At 32.7% G+C, this 20,762-nt stretch overlaps 1 protein-coding gene across 2 annotated transcripts in view; it reads left to right on the top strand.

Annotated features, from left to right (window-relative positions):
- Nucleotides 1–20,299, top strand: part of Rpp30 (ribonuclease P protein subunit Rpp30) — a 76,779-nt gene extending 56,480 nt beyond the window's left edge. For both annotated transcript variants that reach the window (XM_072540566.1, XM_072540567.1), the window contains exons 4-6: nt 10,857–11,131; nt 17,258–17,337; nt 19,995–20,299. In XM_072540566.1, the coding sequence (XP_072396667.1) occupies nt 10,857–11,131; nt 17,258–17,337; nt 19,995–20,155 (516 nt within the window). In that variant the 3' untranslated portion in view covers nt 20,156–20,299. The remainder of the gene's footprint in view (nt 1–10,856; nt 11,132–17,257; nt 17,338–19,994) is intronic.
- Nucleotides 20,300–20,762: the final 463 nt, after the last annotated feature.

Genomic DNA, 20,762 nt, shown 5'->3' with positions numbered 1-20,762 from the left:
ATATTTTATCACCAGTTATTCAGCCAAAAATTAACATTTCTTGTTGTTGAATTTGCTCTTAAAATCCCACCAATAATTCTTTAAGAATCACCCTGCATATTTAAACACTGTCACTGCAATAGTGTTACCAAGCATTAAAAGAGCATTATCTCGTTGATGTAATGCAGCAAAAATTAGTTATATAACATTTAAAATAACAATGGTTATCTAATATTTTTATAAAGATCGTAAGAAAAGAAATTTAATTTGAGGTTGAGAGTGTGTCAGTGAAATATCCTATTTATTATATATTATGATAAACAAAATTTACTTTATTGAAAATTGTATCTATTGTTTGATTATCACAGAAACATACAAAAAAAATTAATTTGATGAATTAATTTCTCAGGGTTATTCGTGCTTTATATCTCACTTCTGTATTGCATTTAGATTCATAGAAGATTGAAAATAAAACCCAAATGTCAAAATAAAACACAATTTATTGACATATTAACAAATATAGAAGTAGGTATGGAGTATACCGAAACAAAAATTTACACAAATTACAGTATTAGTTGTAAATGTAAAAAAATAGATCCCTAACAATTATCTGATCAGATTTTTAAAAATCCACAATGAAATATAAGTACTAGTTTTCTTGTTAAACAAAATTATACTTTTATACGGAGAACCTGACTTTTATAACCAAGTCAAAAAAATGCCAATACTTTTATATGGAAAGTACTTTTCTACATAACATAAAAAAAAACAATTTTTCTCCCAAAATTTGTCCAAAAATATTACAATGAAATCCGCAATAGTTTGTATCCTTCGGACAAAAGAAGTCAGGATGAAAAAACTTTTTGGAACCAGTCAAATAATTAAAGGAAATGACTTACAGTTTATCTTCCCTTCTATATTTTCGGCAAACGTACACCAGACACTTTCACTCAACTCTTTTTTAGTTTCATATATACAGTGTGTCCGTAAAGTATGGAATAAATTCGATATTTCCTAAATTTAAAAAAAAATCTAAAACACGTCGATTTTTAAATGTAATGTTCTACATTTTACAATAAAATTTCATTATACAAGTTGATACACATTACAGTGATGACGTCATCGGCTCTTTTTTAAATGTAACACCCTGTATTTTAGGACATTTTTAGATCGATAAAAATGAGCTGATTTCAAAAAAGTATAATACTCGGGTCTAATGGATATAATTTGAAAGAAAGATATGCGCTTAGATAATAAATTATTTATTATCAATTGCAAAAATGTAGCCTACTTCTAGTATTTGGTAAACTGTAATTATTTTTAGTAACGTTCAATAACAATTAAGTAGTACAATAATTGTATTAATTCGTGAATGTTCTGTATTATTGCTTAGAATTAATTTTAAGTAGAAATGAATTTTAGTGTAAAGCAAAGAATTGAAATACTCATGATGATTGGGTATGGAGACAAATCGCGAACTCAGAGGAAGTGTGTAATTTATTTAATGATAAATAACCAGAAATACCCATCACGCAATCAACAGTAAGTAAGATTGAAAAGAAATGTCGAGAAACTGGTACGGTTGAAAATGCACGCAAATCAGGTCGTCCCTCTGTAAATTATGTTACAACATTAGATGTTCTACTTGCTTTTGAAGAAGATGCGCACACTTCTGTTCGTAAGGTTAGTAGTGATCTCGATGATTGTAAAACAGCCGTACACAGTACGTAAAAGTAAGTAAATTAAGTAAAATGCACAGTTGCACAGGAATTAAACGAGGATGATCCAGATAAAAGAATACAATTTTGCGAAATAATCATGGATAACAGCCACCGAAACCCTCTCTTGGTTCAAAATATTATTTTTTCTGATGAGGCTACATTCAAAGTAAATGGCGAGGTCAACCGTCAGAATTGTAGATACTGGGCAAAAGAAAACTCCAACTGGATGCGGGAATACCCGCAAAAGGTAAACCACAATACCCGCAAAAGGTAAACGTATGGGCTGGCATTGTAAGAAATAAAATCATTGGACCCTACTATTTCGAAGGTAATTTAAACGGGCCAGCATACCTTCAGTTTTTAAGTTGGTATCTCGTACCTACTTTAGTTAATTTATTCCCCAGTACAATTAATCTTGGAGGTTTTGATAAAAGTTTATGGTTACAACAGGATGGCGCGCCTCCGCATTATGCTTTAGATGTTCGAAGGTACCTAAACGAAATTTTTCCGAATAGGTGGATTGGAAGACGTGGACATATTGAATGGCCAGCGAGGTCGCCAGACCTTAATCCTTGGGATTATTTAATGTGGGGTCATTTAAAGAATGTTGTTTATAAAACGAAACCTGCAATTATTGGAGACTTAAAAACAAGAATTCGTAAAGAAATAAACAATATTTCTCAAGAAAGCATAAACAAGGTTCTACAAGAATTTGTACAACGTTTGGGTTACTGTCAACATCCGAACATTTAAGATTAAGTCATGTATTAATTACTGGATTACTTTCAAGTTATTTATTATAATTTATTTATAATTTATTAATATTATAAATCAATAAAAATTAATTGTCTAAGCGCATATCTTTCAAATTATATCCGTTAGACCCCCAGTATTATACTTTTTTGGAATCAGCTCATTTTTATCGATCTAAAAATGTCTTAAAATACAGGGTGTTACATTTAAAAAAAGAGCCAATGACGTCATCACTGTAATGTGTATCACCTTGTATAATGAAATTTTATTGTAAAATGTAGAACATTAAATTTAAAAATCGACGTGTTTTAGATTTTTTTAAAAAGGCTTTTCATTTAGGAAATTTCAAATTTATTCCATACTTTACGGACACACTATATATATATATATATATATATATATATATATATATATATTTATATACATATATACATATATATATATATATATATATATATATATATATATATTTATATACATATATATATATATATATATATATATATATATATATATATATATATATATATATATATATATATATATATATATATATATATTGTTATGATGTATTATTTGTGAATGATGAGCAATGAGTATTTTTAATAATATAATATATAGGGTTTTTATCGCGGTTCTCAAAGAATTAGTTTGTAAGTACTTTTTTAAATTATCTTTATTATATCTATTATGAAACACACATATATATCTAACCTAGCCAATGTAAATTTAAAATAAACTATGTTTAAATTGAAATTCTTATGAAACTAATTAAATTCTATAGACAATGTAAAATTTAAACAAACTATCTTCAAAATTGAAATTGTTATGACACTAACTAAATTATATTAACAAAATTTTGTACTTTTCTGTCACTGAATACCTAAATGAACTGTTTTCCACTATATAGATTCTAATCAGCACTCAATGTCTTCGTGCTTCGGTTATCCTTGTTTTTGTGAAATTACTTTTTCCAATTATCAGCTTCCACCAATTTATACATAACATAATTTTTAATCTTCAATAATATTTTCTTTATACTGTTTCTTAATCTTCATTTAACTCACTATATTGAACAATTGGACCTTCTGACTATCTTGAACTTACTGAACTGTAACTAATTGACTGACTCTAACTAACTTTCATACTAAAACTGGCCTCTTGAATCCAAATCACCGAGTATTTATACCTTTTCAATCTTCCAGAACCATCTGGTAAGAAATCCTATTCGATTTTGTTCTATTTCCTCTATATGGATGTTCTGGAAAAAGTATATGTTCGATCCACAGACATAACCATTATTCGAGAATGTTCTACCGTAAACAAAGGTCAAATTCTGTATTCTGGAGAATTCTTTAATTTTCTATTGATAATTTTGTTGACATTTAGGCTTTTCAGATCAGAATATACACTTAAATCAGTAACTAACACTCTAATTTAATAAACTACACATTTTAAACAACATATTATTATAACCCCACTTTATATTCGTAATCATTACTTAAACGTCACTTTAAAGAGTATTTTTGGTTGCCTAGTCACATGGCTCACTTAAATATATCTACAACATTATAATTACTAAAATAAAACTTTTTTTACACTTATTACATGCTAATTTCTTAAAAATGCCCTCTCATAAATAATTTTTATTAAATTCTCTAGTATATAACTTCTTAAAATAACCAAATACTTTTTATATCTAATATTATCTACTATATAATTTATAAATTATTTTCTTTAAACACCAATCATCTCAATATACATATATATATATATATATATATATATATATATATATATATATATATATATATATATATACATATATATATATATATATATATATATATATATATATATATATATATATACACTTGAGTGCAAAAAAATCGACTCAAAAATATTTTGCGAAAGTTCGTCTCTTGTTTCAATCAAAAAAGGTGTAAATTTAAAAATATTTAGTATACAATTATTAACCTCATTATTGAGTTTGAAAAAAGTTTTGATTTTTGGTAAATCGGGTGACGTCTTACAAATAAATAATGCAATACGTAGAGAGGGGGTCAGAATTTGACTCATTGAAATCGACACGCACCGACTTAACGCGTTCGGTGAACATCGTAAGCATTAATTTCCATAGCAACCCACTAATACATCAGTCAATTAAGTTCGCAACTTCATAACAAATGGATACCACATCCGTCAAAGCAGCTCAAGCAGTAGCATTATTGAGAGAAGACCTGAGCCAGAGAGCCGTGGCAAATCGACTAAATTTAAGCCAATCTGCTGTGTCTCGAGTGTATCGTTGGTACCAAGATACTGGTGCTTATGTCCGCCGACAAGGAGGAGGTCGTAAACGAATAACAACAGAGAGAGATGATCAATTTCTTGTATCTAAATCTCTGAGAAATCGACATTTGACTGGTGTTATTCTCAAAGAAGAGCTTAGAGAGGTTCGAGGTGTGGTTACCAGCGTTTGGACAGTCAGAAGGAGACTGAAAGCAGCCAACCTGACACCAAAAAGGGCAGCTACGGATCCCAAGCTAACTGCAGCCCACAAGCAAAGGCGACTAGAATTTGCTCGCGAACATCTGGATTGGGACGACTATCAATGGAGTCCGGTATTATTCTCCGACGAAAGTAGGATCTGCCTACATGGCAACGACAAGAGGCGTCGAGTCTATAGAAGGCCAGGGGAACGATTTGCTCAATGTTGTATACGAGAAATTGTGTCGGAAATGGTGGCGGTTCTTGTATGTTTTGGGCAGACATTTCTATGGATGGGAAAACCGAGTTGGTTTTCGTGCCTGGTGGAGGACGTGGAGGAGGTTTAACGGCGGATCGTTACATCAGAGATATTTTGGAAGAACATGTGGTTCCATACGCGGGATTTATTGGTAATGCCTTTATTTTATTGCATGATAATGTACGATGTCATACCGCACGAGTCACCACCACCTATCTGACTGAGATCGGTATACCTACAATAAATTGGCCTGCGTTGAGCCCGGACATAAATCCAATAGAGCATGTTTGGGATAAGCTTAAACGAAGGGTCCGGAACAGAAATCATGCACCAAGGAGCATAATGGAATTGAGAGCTGCACTTAATGATGAATGGGAAGCAATACCTCAAGAATTTATTAGAAAAGTCATCCGATCCATGCGAAATCGATTGAAAAGTGTAATTAGGAGTAGGGGTGGTAATATTAAATACTGAATAATTAAGAAATTCATGTTGTAACTGATGATTTCTCTGTTCATAATGTCTTTCTTGCGTTAGTTCCAATGATGAATATTTAGGAAACTCTGTTTGTATTGCATATTATTTTTAAAATGCGACTTTTAATGCAATAGAAGTTTTTGTAAGTTCAATAATAAAGTTATTGTTTGCACATTATTTTTTTTTATTTTCATAATTTTTACATTGAAACAGAAGGTGTAATCTCAAATGTTGCTTTTGAGTCGATTATTTTGCACTCAAGTGTATATATATATATATATATATATATATATATATATATATATATATATATATATATGTAAAAGATTTGCAAATTTCGGCAATACCTTTGCTACGGCTTTGATGAATTGAGACGCTGAATATATAAAAATAAACGGCGAAAGGAACACGTTATTTTTGTATGCCCTACGTCTTCAGACAGTCGGGTAGATACAAACTCAAACACGGAAAGCCAGCCCGCAAATGTTTCAAAGGCTTGTGACAGATCTTGCACTCTGTAGATCACTTTACTCGTAGTTGATTTTACAATTTTTATTAATTCATGGAGAATATTAACTTTATTTATACGCTGACTTGAAGTCCACAAAGGTATAAAACGTGTCAAACTAAATTATTTAGTTTTTTCTAAGATTTGCGTAGCAGAAAAATCTGGTTAATTGTTGACCTACCTGGCCTAAAACCACTTTAATGTTCACCAAGCAGTTCTTCCACGTACGTACCTAAACGACTATACAGGGTGTTGGAGAATATTTTGTATATTGTGTTCAGAAGAGTTATACTCCTATAGTTTTTACATTCCAACAAATCTCTCCTTTTCTGCAGTGGACAATTAATTTCAGTGCATCATTCCTCTGGCATTTGTTCTTCTTCTCGGAGTTTGACTATTATGTTATGTTGTTAATTTGATATATGCTGTTACGTTCAATTTTTTCTGCGGGTATGCAGTCCACTCCTGGGGACTTGTTATTTTTGATCGTGTGATTGCGTCCCTCGCTTCCAATATTGAAGGATGTTCTTTTTATTTCTGTGCCTCATCCTTTAAGGACATTGGTGATCATCACGGCCCATTTTACTCTGTCTGCAGCAGTTCTGAAGAGTTCTATTGTTGTTTTTTTACTCCACTTTTTTTTACTTCCACTTTCCCTTGTATAACCAATCGCATCAACTCATATTTTTCATTTCTTAGTATGTGACAAAAGTAGCTCATTTTTCTTTCCTTCCTTATAGTGTTTAGTATTTCTTTCTTTTCATCTTAATGTTTCCATGTTTGTTACGTTTTGTGTCTATGGTATTTTCCACATTATTCGATAACACCACACCTCAAAGCTGTGTTGTGCTCAAAAGCACCACGTCTCGAATGTTATTGAACTTTTTAGCCCCTTTAGTAATTGAAGCTCTTGAATGACCTAGTTTTCCAAGGTCTGCTTTTTTCTTCGATGCACGCGTTATTCCTCCTTCCTGAGCTCTTTCTACGTTTGCTTGTTATTCCGTGTTCTTCTTTGTTGCATAAGTTTATATGCATTGTTTTTTTTTTCTTTTAGTAATATCTTCACGTTTATCGTCGAACCAACCATTGTGTGGAGTGGGTTCTTCTGGTTCTAGGACGTCATTTGTCGCTTACTTAATTATTCTTCTACATATACCCCATTGCGCGCTAGTTGTTAAATTCTCATCTATTGTGTTTTCATTTTCAAGGTAACTTTGATACCTTTTTAGTGTATGGGACTGTTTCATATAGAGTGTAATGCGACCGGTTTCGAAATTTATAAGTTTTACATGATTATCAGATCATACAAATTTGAAACATCATCGTCATCATCAGTGGTGCTACAGTCCTAGTTGAGCCTCAACCTTCCCCAGTTTATTTCGCCAGTCTTTTCTGTTCATCACCAACCGTTGCCAGTTTGCTACGCCGATCTTCCTGGTGTCTTCGTATACACCATCCCTCCATCTCAATCTTGGTCTACCTCTACTCCTATATTTTACTGGTGCCGCTAATAGGGTTCGTCTGTATGGGTAATTTTCATTAGATCTTGATACATGTCCAGCTCATCTAAGCCTACGTAATAAGATATTACATCTCTACCATTAACTATTTCTTTATACTTCTCATACAATTCGAAATTATATCGCCGTTTCCAAATAACATTCTCACAGATTGTGCCCATTATTCTGCGCCTTTAGATTTAATCATAAGCAGTGTTGAAAAGCATTGGAATGAGATTTCACAACATACTACTATTGACTTGTTACACTTCAAAACACTTATCAACTTTATTTTTGATTTTAATATTTTTATATTTTATGGTGCCTTTTATAAACAAATTTTTGGTAGCTCTGTGGGGTCTAGTCTTTCATCTATTCAAAGTAGCTATATCATGGATGATGTTGTTAATGATTTTATCTACAATTGCACTTTTTTCATTCCTTTTATTAAAATATATGTGAATGATTTAGTTTTGACACTTCCTAGAGACAAAATTCATGAAACTGTTAACATTTTCAACAATCATAATCACAATATACAATTTACAGTTGAGGAAGAGGTCGAAGATTCTCTACCATTCCTTGACATGAGAATTGTAAGAACTACAAATAATGTGTTAAAAACCAGATGGTTTAGAAAACCCATGTGTAGCAATAGATTTATAAGCTATTACTCACATCATCCAAACAGGATGAAAATTAACCTTATAACAGGATTAAAAGAACATGTTTTAAGGCTTTCTCATCCAGGTTACCTACAGAAAGATCTTCAATTGTTGAAAACTATTTTCTCTACTGGAGAACTCTTATCCTCCAAATATGCTACATAGGATGATTTTTTTTAATACTGTTAACTGTTAATATGAATGACTTAACACCATTTTTTGGACATCTCAGAACATTGTTTCTAACAATCAGAACATCTATTATCATTCATTGCCTTATATACCATCATTATTAATACCTAAATTAATACAAATACTAAAGGTTATTGACAATATAAAAATAGCAACAAAAAACATCAAAACTAATTCATCTTTGTATTCAAAAACTAAATATCTTATAGATAAATTAGATAAAACAAATGTAGTATATAGCATTAGTTGTACTCAGTGTGAAGCTGTAATGTTGATAAAACCGGAAGAAATCTACCAAATCGTATTATTTCCCACAAGAGTGATTGTAGAATAAAGAAACCATCTTGTGCTTTGGCGGAGCATGTAATTGACAAAGATCATATCTTGGATTTTGATAACATTAAAATTTTGTGTAATGAAGATAATAAATTCAAAATGACCTTTTTAAAAGTGGTATGTATTAGCAGAAGTGATAATAATTTGAACAAGAGATCAGAAATATAAGTAAAATTTATAATTATATTATTTCTTTATAATTTATACATAAAACCACCAAAACATCACATTGATATTTTTATTTTCCATATACTTGTTACATGTTTTCGGGTATCTGTGAATAATAAATAAATCTTCTTTTTTCTTATTAAATCTTTTAAAACATTTTCATGTTGGCAATATAATTGTCAAAAACAAATTAAACTACAAACTAATTTTCTCTCAAGGTTGGCATTCAAGACATTAACGGTTATTTGTACTTCATATTGGTTGCTATTCTAATTTGTTTATAATTTATCAAAATACAAATTTTTTTAAATAATTTTTTCAAATATTTTTTTTTTAATTTAAAAAGAAGGAGAAAAATTTATTGGATCCAATAGTTTTTCAAATAATGTTTTTTAAATCCGTTTTGCAGCAGTTTCGTTAACAAACCTAATTTTATTTGGTGAGTTACTACTTTTTACAATTATTCGTTCTATTTTATCAGATGATTTTTATTTTAGTTTTGAAAATAATTGTAACCACATTGAAAGCTCGAGTAATTAAAAAATAGTTTTCTAACAGCCCCTTTTATTGACTCCAACCCATCCAAACTTAGTTTTGTCTTTTCCAAACTAGTTAACAAGTATATATCAGAATATGTCAATAATGTTATTAAAATAAAGTGGTAGGGGACCATGAGGGTTGTTGGTATTTTTTTATACCTGATTAAAATTTAATAATTAAATTAAACCAAATGACAGAATGATGAAAGGTAAAATATTTCAAGTTCATGGTCTTAATTTTAAATGTTAGGCTTGTTATAAAAACCAGAATATGTAAAATATACAAAGCAAACTGGCTGAATTTTGGTAAAAATTGAGTGAAAAATGATATACTTAAGAAATAAATACTTACATAACAAAACAAGGCTACGCGCTGCATAGAATCGCCACCAAGCCAAAAGGATCTACCATTGTAAGATTTATGTTCTTTTGTTCATACTATTCTGAAGCTTTTTTCTTGTGACAATGAAATTTAATATTTTCTGAACTCGCTCTCAAAATACTAAACATTAATAAATACTTCGTGAAAAATTATTCTATTTTAATTTTATCTGACATTCATATTGGCAATTCAGACATATACATTTATAAGTAGACGACTTTAAAATGATATTGACAATATTGTTAAGTTGCGTTCCTGGGACGACTTTATTGTAAGATAGTTCATTCGATTACGTGAAATTAACTTTAACTTAAGAATACCCGTCAGAAAAAATCATAGCATGTGATTTGCCTTTAAAAAGACGACCACATACAATTATGACAGTAAAATTCTTATGTTGGTGATTTCTTAATAAATCATGAGGAAAAACCAGGAAACAAACTCATGATACTATCCCGACATAGTAAGTATTTGGTCTTACATTTAGTTTACTCTCAATAAACACTAAATTCTGATATCTATGTATGTAATTTAAAAACATACTTAAATGATATGTTATTGCCTTATTAATAGTGATATTATACAAAATATATAATCACTAACAGAAGAAATGTGATTGTTTTTTTATAGACGAATCACATGCTATGATTTTTTCTGACGGGTATTTTTAGTTTAAAGTTGATTTCATGTAATCGAATGAACTATCTTCATCATTTTCTTCTTATGGTCCATTTCACTTGTGTTAAACGAATAAATATATACTTATATAAATATATACATAAGAACAAATCTCAAAAAATAATGTTAATAATATTTTTTTCTTCAACGTAGATCAAAACGCAACTCGACCTTTTATATTTATTTTTAATATACTATTAATTATTTTTCCAGTACACCTGCAACAACTTCGATGCGGACATCTTCACCTTCAATCCCGAGAACAAATTTGGCCTTCGTTTGAATAGAAAACTCTACAACCAACTCTTACAGAGAGGATATCATTTCGAATTACTCTACAGCCCCGCCATAGAGGATACGACGAAACGAAAAAATTTAATACACGCATCACATTTGTATCACGCATTTGGTAAATCGAGGAATATTATATTTTCAAGTGGAGCCCATGATTCTGTGGTAATCAGAGGTCCATATGATGTTATTAATTTGTATCCTTTTATACATACATACATATATACATATATATATATATATTGTAGCGAGATTAAATAAAACTAGCGGTTCTAATTTATATAAATATATTTATTTATAAGTTTACAGCACGAAAATATCTTATCGACTAACTTAACTCATAGAAGGTCTGCTTGTATATAAAAGTTATTATGTACTAGAATATTCTGGAATAGTCCACCTCTAATTCGTTTGTTTGACGGGTCGATCTCTCCCGCGCTCGATTCATCTGGAAGCTTCTCGTCATCTCGCCATGCAACCGTTATATGGTGTACGTCAAATGCATGTTCGTAACACTGCTCCCCTCTTAAATCTGAGCGTCCCGATCAGCAACTCTATATTCTGGCTCAGGATGGCGGAATCTACAGGACTCTCCAGCTCTGCATGTACCCTTCAGAAAGAAATAACTGTCTACTGTCTACTATATTTGAAGGATACGATCTCTTCGGGTTAATACAGCACACAGTAATTCGTACGCCGGTTTCTCGGAAGATCACTTCAAGCATGCTTCTGACAATCTTCCAATCCAGATTTTCTAGTTCATGGCCTATCTTGGGTAAGGCCAAATTCTTGATGTCATAATTGCACACGATTTTCTTCAAATTAGTTAGAGCACGCCATATATCCTCGTAGCTTGCCCTGTCTGTATACGACTTCCTAGTCACCATATACAGCAAAGATCGAGGACCATCTTCTAATCTCAGTGCTCTTCCAACTTTAGGCTGCTGGTTTTTTTAACTCATCCAAACGACCGAACTTCCTATAGAATACAGATGAGATTCCTTTAGTCATCTCAAGATCTTGGGCAACACAGTGGGCTAGAGAGACGTTATGCACAACACTAAAAAGATCCTGCTGAACTTCTGTGGTCACGCCGAATCTAGTACTCTTTCTCTCTGCGTAATTTGACATAAATTCATTAAAGCTTGGTCGCCGGTCATCTTTGATCTCATATTGAAGGGTTCGTGCTTCTTCTGTTTTATTTGAGCCAGCATATGGTGCAAGACGATTTATGTGAACTACTTTTGGTTTACCTTTTGGCAACTTCTTAATTCGGTATATTACGTCATTTATTCTCTTTTAAATTTCATACGGACCTTCCCATTGTCTTTGCAGTTTGGGAGACAAGCCTCGACGACGTTGTGAATTATAAAGCCAAACAAGATCACCTACTTCATAGCTTTCATTCTTGCATCGAGAATCATATTGATCTTTCATTCTGTCACTGGCTAACTGGATGTGTTGTCGGGCAAGTTCATGAATGTTGTTCATTCTTAACTTCAGGCGGTCGACATAATCTTCGCTTGCAACATGTTCTTCGGAAGGTCTAGGTCGCAAGGCAAACGAACTTCACGACCTAACATCAGGCAGGTTGATGTAGTCTGGCCTGTAGTTTCATTCACGGCCGAGCGGTAGGCCATTGGGAATAAATGAATGTGTTGGTCGCAATCCCTTTGATGTTCAGATACAACTTTGGACAGGTGGTTACACATCGTTTATTTACAAACGTTTTGGAAAAGGGTTGACTCGAAGTTTCGCCCTTGCTCGGAGTCGATCTCCAAGGAAACACCAAATCGGCTAAAGAATTCTTTAACAAGTACCTCTGCAACGGTAGCAGCTTCTTGATTTGGTATCGCATATTTATTCGTAAAATAATCCATGGCTACCAGGGTATATTTATTTCCATCATTAGTCTCTGAAAGTGGACCTGTAATGTCGATTGCTACTCTTTCCATAGAACTACCAACATTGTTCTGTTTCATGGGTGCCCACTTTTTACCAACTGGACCATTACTGGGTGCACACAGTTCACATTTCCGGCACCATCTTCTTACATCATCTTTACAGTTCACCCAATAGAACCGTTCTAGAACCTTTTGCAGAGTCTTCGTAATACCGAAGTGTCCACCTGATGCACCGTCATGCAACTGACGCAATTATCGTTCTCAAAGTTTCTATACAGAAGATCATCTTTTAGAACTAGCAAATTCCATTGGCTCCAGTAACACTTGACTTCGACGCATCCAATCCAATACTCTTTTTATACATGGATCATCTGCTTGAGCGTCTTGTAGCTGTTGAGGCTGCCATTGATCATTAATGACAGTGGTTCGTCTCACGGGGCAAAGTCGTTCTTCTAATTTAAGACAGTGATTACAATTTGCACTGCACGGTCGTCTCGAAAGAGCATCAGCATTTAAGTGAACTCATCCAACCCTGTGTTAGATTCGTAATCATATTCTTGTAATCGTTCTAACCATCTTGCCATCTGGCCCTCTGGATTACGGAATTGTAGAAGCCATTTTAGAGCGGCGTGATCCGTACGAAGAAGAAACTTTCTGTTATACAAGTATTTATATAAATGCTCGCAAGGCTTCACTACGCCTAGCAATTCTCTCCTGGTAACGCAATAGTTTCTTTCTATTTTCGACAAGACTTTGCTAAAGTAAGCCAAGTCCTGTCCATCTTGGATTTGGGAGAGAACAGCTCCTATTGCACTGTTACTGGTATCGGTGTCCAACACAAATTTTCCTGCCTGTCTAGGGTAGCTTAAAATCGGTGTACTGATCAGAGCCATGTGTAAGTGTTCGAAAGCTCTTTGAAACTCTTCGCTCCATGTATATTATTTGCCTTCTTCTGTCAACTTGGTTAATGGCTTGGAGATGTTGACAAATCCTTTGACAAAACGTCCGTAATATGTACATATACCAAGGAAACTTCTAATTTCGTGTTTATCTCTTGGTAATGGCCAATCCTTAATTGCTGCAAGTTTTTCAGGATCAGCTGTTACACCATTACTTAGTACAATATGTCCCAAGTACTTCACTTCTTGTCAAAACAAGTGACATTTCTTCGGACTTAACTTCAAATTCGCTGCCCGCAATCGTTGAAAAACTTCCGTCAGATTATTGGCATGTTCATCGAAGAATCTTCCAACCACAATTACATCATTCAAATAAACCAGGCATGTTTTCCATGTTAGACCTCTTAAAACTGCCTCCATTAATCTTTCAAATGTGGCAGGGGCATTACATAAACCAAAGGGCATAACTGTGAACTGCCAAAGCCCTGATCCTATCGAGAATGCGGTTTTTTCACGATCAGCTGGCTCCATGTCTACTTGCCAATATCCACTTTTCAGATCGAGTGTGGAGAACCAACGAGAACCAGAAAGTGTATCCAATGTATCGTCTATTCTGGGCAAAGGATAACTATCTTTTTTAGTTACCGCATTGAGCTATCGGTAGTCAATACAAAAACGCGTTGAACCATTTTTCTTCTTTACTAGCACTACTGGTGGTGTCCATGGACTGTTTGATGGTTCAATTGCCCCTCGTTTGTTCATATCTTTGATGATGTCTTCGGCTTCATCCCTTTTTGCAAATGGCAGTCGTCTAGGTTGTTGTCTGAATGGCTGAGCATCTCCGGTATTAATTTTATGCTTTACTATCCTTGTTTTGCCCTTATCCTTCTTATCAATGGCAAAAACATCTTGAAATTCTATCAGCATAGACTTCACTTTTTTAGTTCGTTCATCATTATCAGTATTAAGCCTATTAAGCTTATATATTTATATTTTTATGACATCCAAGTAGTCTGAAAATTTAAACTTACTGATTATAACATACACACTTCCTGGAGTGGCAGCGAAAGGGGAATGTAGGTATATCCTCATAAGCCCGCCAGCGCACCTAACTTCGACTGACATCGCTATAAACACTTGTAGTCGTGAATCCCAATCGCTGCCCGAGATACAGGTCTGTCATCTGTCACACAATCAGTCAGACTGGTAAGCTGTCAACTAGCAATTTTAGCAATTCTTGTGTTTCTTGAAAAGCGTGAGTGCAATATTATTGTCAAAAAGGTAATATTAGAGTTTTTTTATTCAAAATTAATTAAATTTTTTTAACTTTCAAATTTTTAATCCATAATAGCATGTCGAAAAAGCAAACAAAAAACGGAAGGTTACGGATGAGCACAGGCATTTTCAAGAAAAAATGGAAATTCGATTATTTTTTCACTTTCTTCAAAGTTAAAGCTGTATGCTTAATATGCTCAGAGACTGTATCGACATAAAAGAATATAACAAAAAAAGGCATTGCGATACAAAACATGAAGATCAATATAAAAACTTAACAGAAGAACTCCGGATAGATAAGTAAATTCTCAAATGGAAAAACACCTGGGGGAAAACAGACTATTTTTAAAATAAAGTTATTTTATCAAATACGGTAGTAAAGGCTAATTTTGTTGTCTGTTAAATACTTGTAAAAAAAATAATGCATCTCTTTGCGGATGGAGAGATCATAACTGGTCTGGAGAGATGGTCTGTCTGCTGTTGCAGAAATAGTATTTCCTGATGAAATACATAATATTTCAAACATTAGTTTATTAAGATCCACCAATGCAAGGAGAATTGAAGACTTTTCCGAGAACATAGCAAGAACGCTTTGTGAACACATTGCAAACATTGTATTGACAACAAATTTAATATTATCGAAGAATTGTGTTCACTGATTCCAGTGCAAGAGACAACCGGCAAAAACCTGTACAATGAACTAAAGTCTGTGTTGGAAAATTTTTCAATTTTATTAGAAAAGATTATTGATATATCGACGGATAGAGGACGAGAACTGTGAAGCATTGAGGGAAATATTCGTTAACCATTTCATAATTCACCAGGAAAATTTGTATGCGAAAAGATTGAGTTTGCCACATGTCACAGTACCGATAATTAAACTAATCAATTTTATAAAGTCGCGCGGGTTAAATAACCCTAAATTTAAAGAATTCCTGAAATAATTAGAAACTGAATATGGCGATGTGGATTTTAATACCGAACTACGTTGGCTTAGTAGAGGTGCAATTTTAAAAAGAGTATATACAACGAAATACAATTATTCTCGGATATAAAGTATATATGCCTTTCCTTATTTCGGTAATAAACAATGAATGTGCGATTTTGGTTGTCTTATCGACATAACTCAGCATCTCAATGATCTAAATGTGGAATTTCAAGGCGAAGAACATGATAAAATTCAGGGCTTTGAGCGCAAATTAAAATTGTGGAAACAGAATCTTTTACAGAATAGTGTGTCTCACTTTCCACATGTTTGAAAAAGAAAACGTTACTATTTCTCAAAAATACGCTTAATGTGTAAACATCTTAATGAACGAATTTCAAATACGATTTTAAATGTTCAAAGTTGAAAAGACAGCAGTTTCCATGAATATGTTTTCCTCGCCATTTAATATCGATGTAGATACAGTTCACGAAGACTTTTAAATGGAAGTGATTGACATGCATAAAAATAAATTAAAAATTAACAATTAAAAAAATGTATTTTTCTCAGTAAACGTCGAAAATTTTTATAAATTTTATCTGAGCCCTAAGACTTCGTCTACGTCGCAAAACATAAAATTCACGAAACAAGAAGTGTATTCAGAAGGTTGGGCAGAGTTTCGCAACATATAATCTTGCACACATTCTTAACTTTGGAAGCGGTTTTTTTTATAGTATGTTACGCTACTACCTCTGAGAACCGTACAAAGCTCTGTATTCTATTGAATTTTGTACTTATCGTAGGCCAAAGAGTGTGCAGCAAGGATAGTGATCCCATGCTTTGAAGGCGTCTTGACGTAAATCTCATAGAACAGCTATGGGACAAATTGAAAAGAAATATACGCTCACTAAGTCCAGCTCATAATTTAATTATTGTAATTATTGTTGAATTTTAAAATGAAGTTCTAGCCAAAAAACAAGTGATTTTAATAATTCCTCTAAGAACTTGTTATACGTGGTAAATCTAATTTATTTGACTATTTATAATGTAAAACACTGCAGTGGAGAATATTTAGCAATAAAGAGTATAAACATTAAAAAGAATAAAGACCGAAAATAAAATACGAAATATTTTTGTTTTTGACTGTATTTACATTTCCTCCTATTTTTCTTTTGGGATTGTAAACACACAAGAAGTAAAAATATTTAATTATAGCTTTCCCTGAAACAGAAGAAAGAATGACTGATGCCCTTTTGTATTTTAAAAATTCTTAATCTATAAATGTATTTCATGAATTTTTCTTAACTTTATATATTGCAGTGGATTTTTATTTGGCTTGAGCGAAATACAGTGCAAAACAGCAGTGTCGTATTGTCCTCATAAGGTTGTAATTAATTCTGGTAAGTGTTTTCAATAAATTTTTCTTTCCTCAGTAGTTAAATAAGAAAGTTTTTTTTATAAAATAAATACAGTAATTTGTTGATCATTGGAGACTGATCAAAGTTGACAACGATAAATTGAAATAATAAAGTGATCGCCATTGCTTTATCTCTTTCGTAAAAGACTATTTACGCAGAAAATGCTGCGTTCATAACTAGAAAATAGACAATTTTGCCAGATTGCTTGCGCGATTTTCAGTTCGCGAATATTTAACTGCTGCTTCAGTATGAAAAAAGATGATATATTTAAGTATGTCAAACTGATTGTTTTAATTATATAGGGTATCAATATTTTATAAAACATGGCGCCAAATATCCTATTTCCGAGCCTTGTAAAAATAGTCCAGTCGGAATATCATTTTGATCTCTTTTTTTTTGCTAAAATCAATTAAGGTCGTAGGTTCGTTCCTATTTTGTCTTGCTGCTGATGACGTCAGCGTCTAGGATTCGTTAATCGCTTGTGTTTCGTTAGACTTGTCATAGGCGTAGGACCTTAAATGTTGGCTGTAGCACAAAATGTTAAAGAAATCAAAATTGTATAAAATATAATTTTCTCTTTATTTTTGTTTACGTACATTTATGTCGTAAAATTAATAATAAACGAGATAATTCAATAATTATTCTTAGTCACTCTTTTCCCCTTTAACTCGAAAAAATACCAACCACACGAAAAAATTTGCATAAAAGAAATTGTAGGTAATCATAATTGCAAAAATTTAAGTTGTTACCATTTTGTCGAAAAGTTTAAAATGGCTTAGATATTGAACAAAAACAATTCCTATATTACCAATTCTACTGATGTTAGTCAGTTACTAGTTAGTTACTGAGATAGCTGAATCTAAATACTTTCATGTTTGTATCTTCAGGTGACTATTGAGTTCTGAATAGTAGCTGCAGTTGTTATTGCATTTTCGACCAAGTACTGTGGAAAGTCTTTGACGAGGCTCAGGAAGTTCCACCCATGTGGTTTCGATATGTCATATGTCCCAACCAAAAGGTGGACAAGAAAAATTAACAAAGCCAAAAAACTAAAATAATAATCCTTGTTTTAGCAACATCATATGTTTTAGAACATATACCGTTAGGTGTCGAGGGATAAAGATTGAAAATATTTGCATTAAATAGAAAATTGGCAAGGATAAAATTAATATAATTATTATTAAACAAATTAGTTAAATTATATTAAAGATACTAACTGCATATGAGACGAATTATAATGCTAAAAAAACATGTGTGGAGGAGGTTATGTATGTATAAAAAATGAAATTATAAAAAGACAGATAAAATAATTGAGTAACTAGAAATGTAAGTACTCACTGCAGGAAGAGATTTAATAAATAAAATGAATTTTGAATCGAATACCCAGCTTAAATAAGCAAAAGATATTATAAAAACCAATCTCCCTTTTTATTAAATTATCCCTACCCTGTCCTATTTGTCCGATACAGTCCAGTGCTCAAGAAAGAATTAAGGCCCCAACAGAAGATGAAAAAACCGATTGCAAAAGCGAATTTACCATATGTAAAGGGTGCAACAGAGGAAATAGGGATAGTGCTAAGAAAACACAAAAATACCGACAGAAAAATCTCAACCATTTTACCATCCGCCAAAACAAAAATATCGTTAGAAAGTCAAGACGTATATGGGATTAAATGTGGGGACTGTGACAAATCGTACATCGGACAAACCAACCGAGGAATCAATGTTAGACGAAAAGAACATCGAAATGCCATTGAAAGGAGAGAAAAAACGTCGTCCTCTGCACAACATATCTCAAACACAAGACATACAATGAACCTGAACCAAACATGCTAGCTAACATTGAAATTAAAAGAAAACGTGAAATCAGAGAATCACTAGAAATAGAAAAATATTCCAACAGTCTAAACCAAAAAGATGATGCTCAAAGGCTTCCAGCAACATGGAAAACGGTATTAAAGAAAAAATTAAAAATACATCAGACCACAAGACCGACTAGTAGGACCCCGCCTACCTACACACGGACAGGACCAATCACAAGAAGCTTTGCCAAGGACCGTTCGAGAGAAGCGCGTCTCGATCGGCTATAACAGTATTTAAACGCATCGACCAGGAAAATCAGTTCATTTCAAGCACCAGCAAGAACCGCTACTACCTGACTTGACAATGACAAGTGCGACCTTGCCGAAGCGTCGTCAAAATAATGGTTTTTATCGAAACCATTTACAATTGATAGACATTAAAATTTCTTTTAAAACTGTCACTATCAACTGTCTACGAAGCATCGTAGAGCAGACATTGGAACTAAATAATAATAAAAACGGTATAACTCACAAACGGCTATAGATACACTTATTTCAACTGAACGGACTCGTGATCAGCGTGCAAAAATACGTCTAAAATGTGTCTTGGTTAAGTTTCGGTCATAAAATGTTTTTACTTTCGCCGAATAAGTTTGTTGTCTTTCGGTTTTAATGTAGATTTAGTCGGAAATCATGGAAAAGTTGTTAAAAATGAGAAATTCTCATTATTTAAATTATTTCAAAATATTCCTTATTGGATCGAAATAATTTTGATACACAACTTTGCTTGCAGAATAAAAATTCGCACAGAAAAATTGTTATAATATTTTGTTTTAGTTGGAAGACGACACGGAAAAGCCATCATGTTCGTAGAAAACATCCCCCATGAACAAGAAAAAACAATAGCCACTGCAGATATTAATGTTGCGGTGGACATCGACGATGATGATGATGATACGGAGACTGATCAGCCCAAACAGAAGAAGACAAAAGTGTGATTGATTTAGTTGTGTTACATTTTTAGAGTACTACTATGTTATATATACAATTACCAAATATAAAAACTTTATCATCAAATTTGACGTACCGTAAACATGACTATATAGTCCTAAGAAATATATAGGTACTGATTTTATATACAATTTGCTACTCTTGTATCCCACAGAAACCTTACCCCTGAATTGTAACTAAAGTGATAAACTCGTTCTTTTGAATTCGGTTAGTCGGATCCTGATAATCATATACATATGCCTTAGGTCAAGCGACCAAATGACGGACAGAACACGTTCTTTACTTCGTTATGCCTCCCTACGTATTGAAGAAGAAGGATAATGTATCTTAAGATGTGTTGATTAGAGTAGAAAATTTTAAAAGACTATAATATGTGATAGCAGAACTTTGCCTGTTTAAAATTATTCGAATGCAAGACATGTAGAAAAAAAATAACACAAGGGATTTCTTGAAGCTTTATTATATATAGTTAGTTAAATGAATCGTGTATACTGTTACACGTCTAAAATAATTTTAAGGCTAGAATGAGTCAACTGTTTTGGACGATTCACTTTCCTGATTCGATACAGTCCTCTCGAATCGAATTGATTCTTT

The sequence above is a fragment of the Diabrotica undecimpunctata genome, chromosome 8 (assembly GCF_040954645.1).
Source record: "Diabrotica undecimpunctata isolate CICGRU chromosome 8, icDiaUnde3, whole genome shotgun sequence".
NCBI classification, from domain to species: Eukaryota; Metazoa; Arthropoda; class Insecta; order Coleoptera; family Chrysomelidae; genus Diabrotica; species Diabrotica undecimpunctata.
This window is presented reverse-complemented; position numbering and strand designations above follow the sequence as displayed.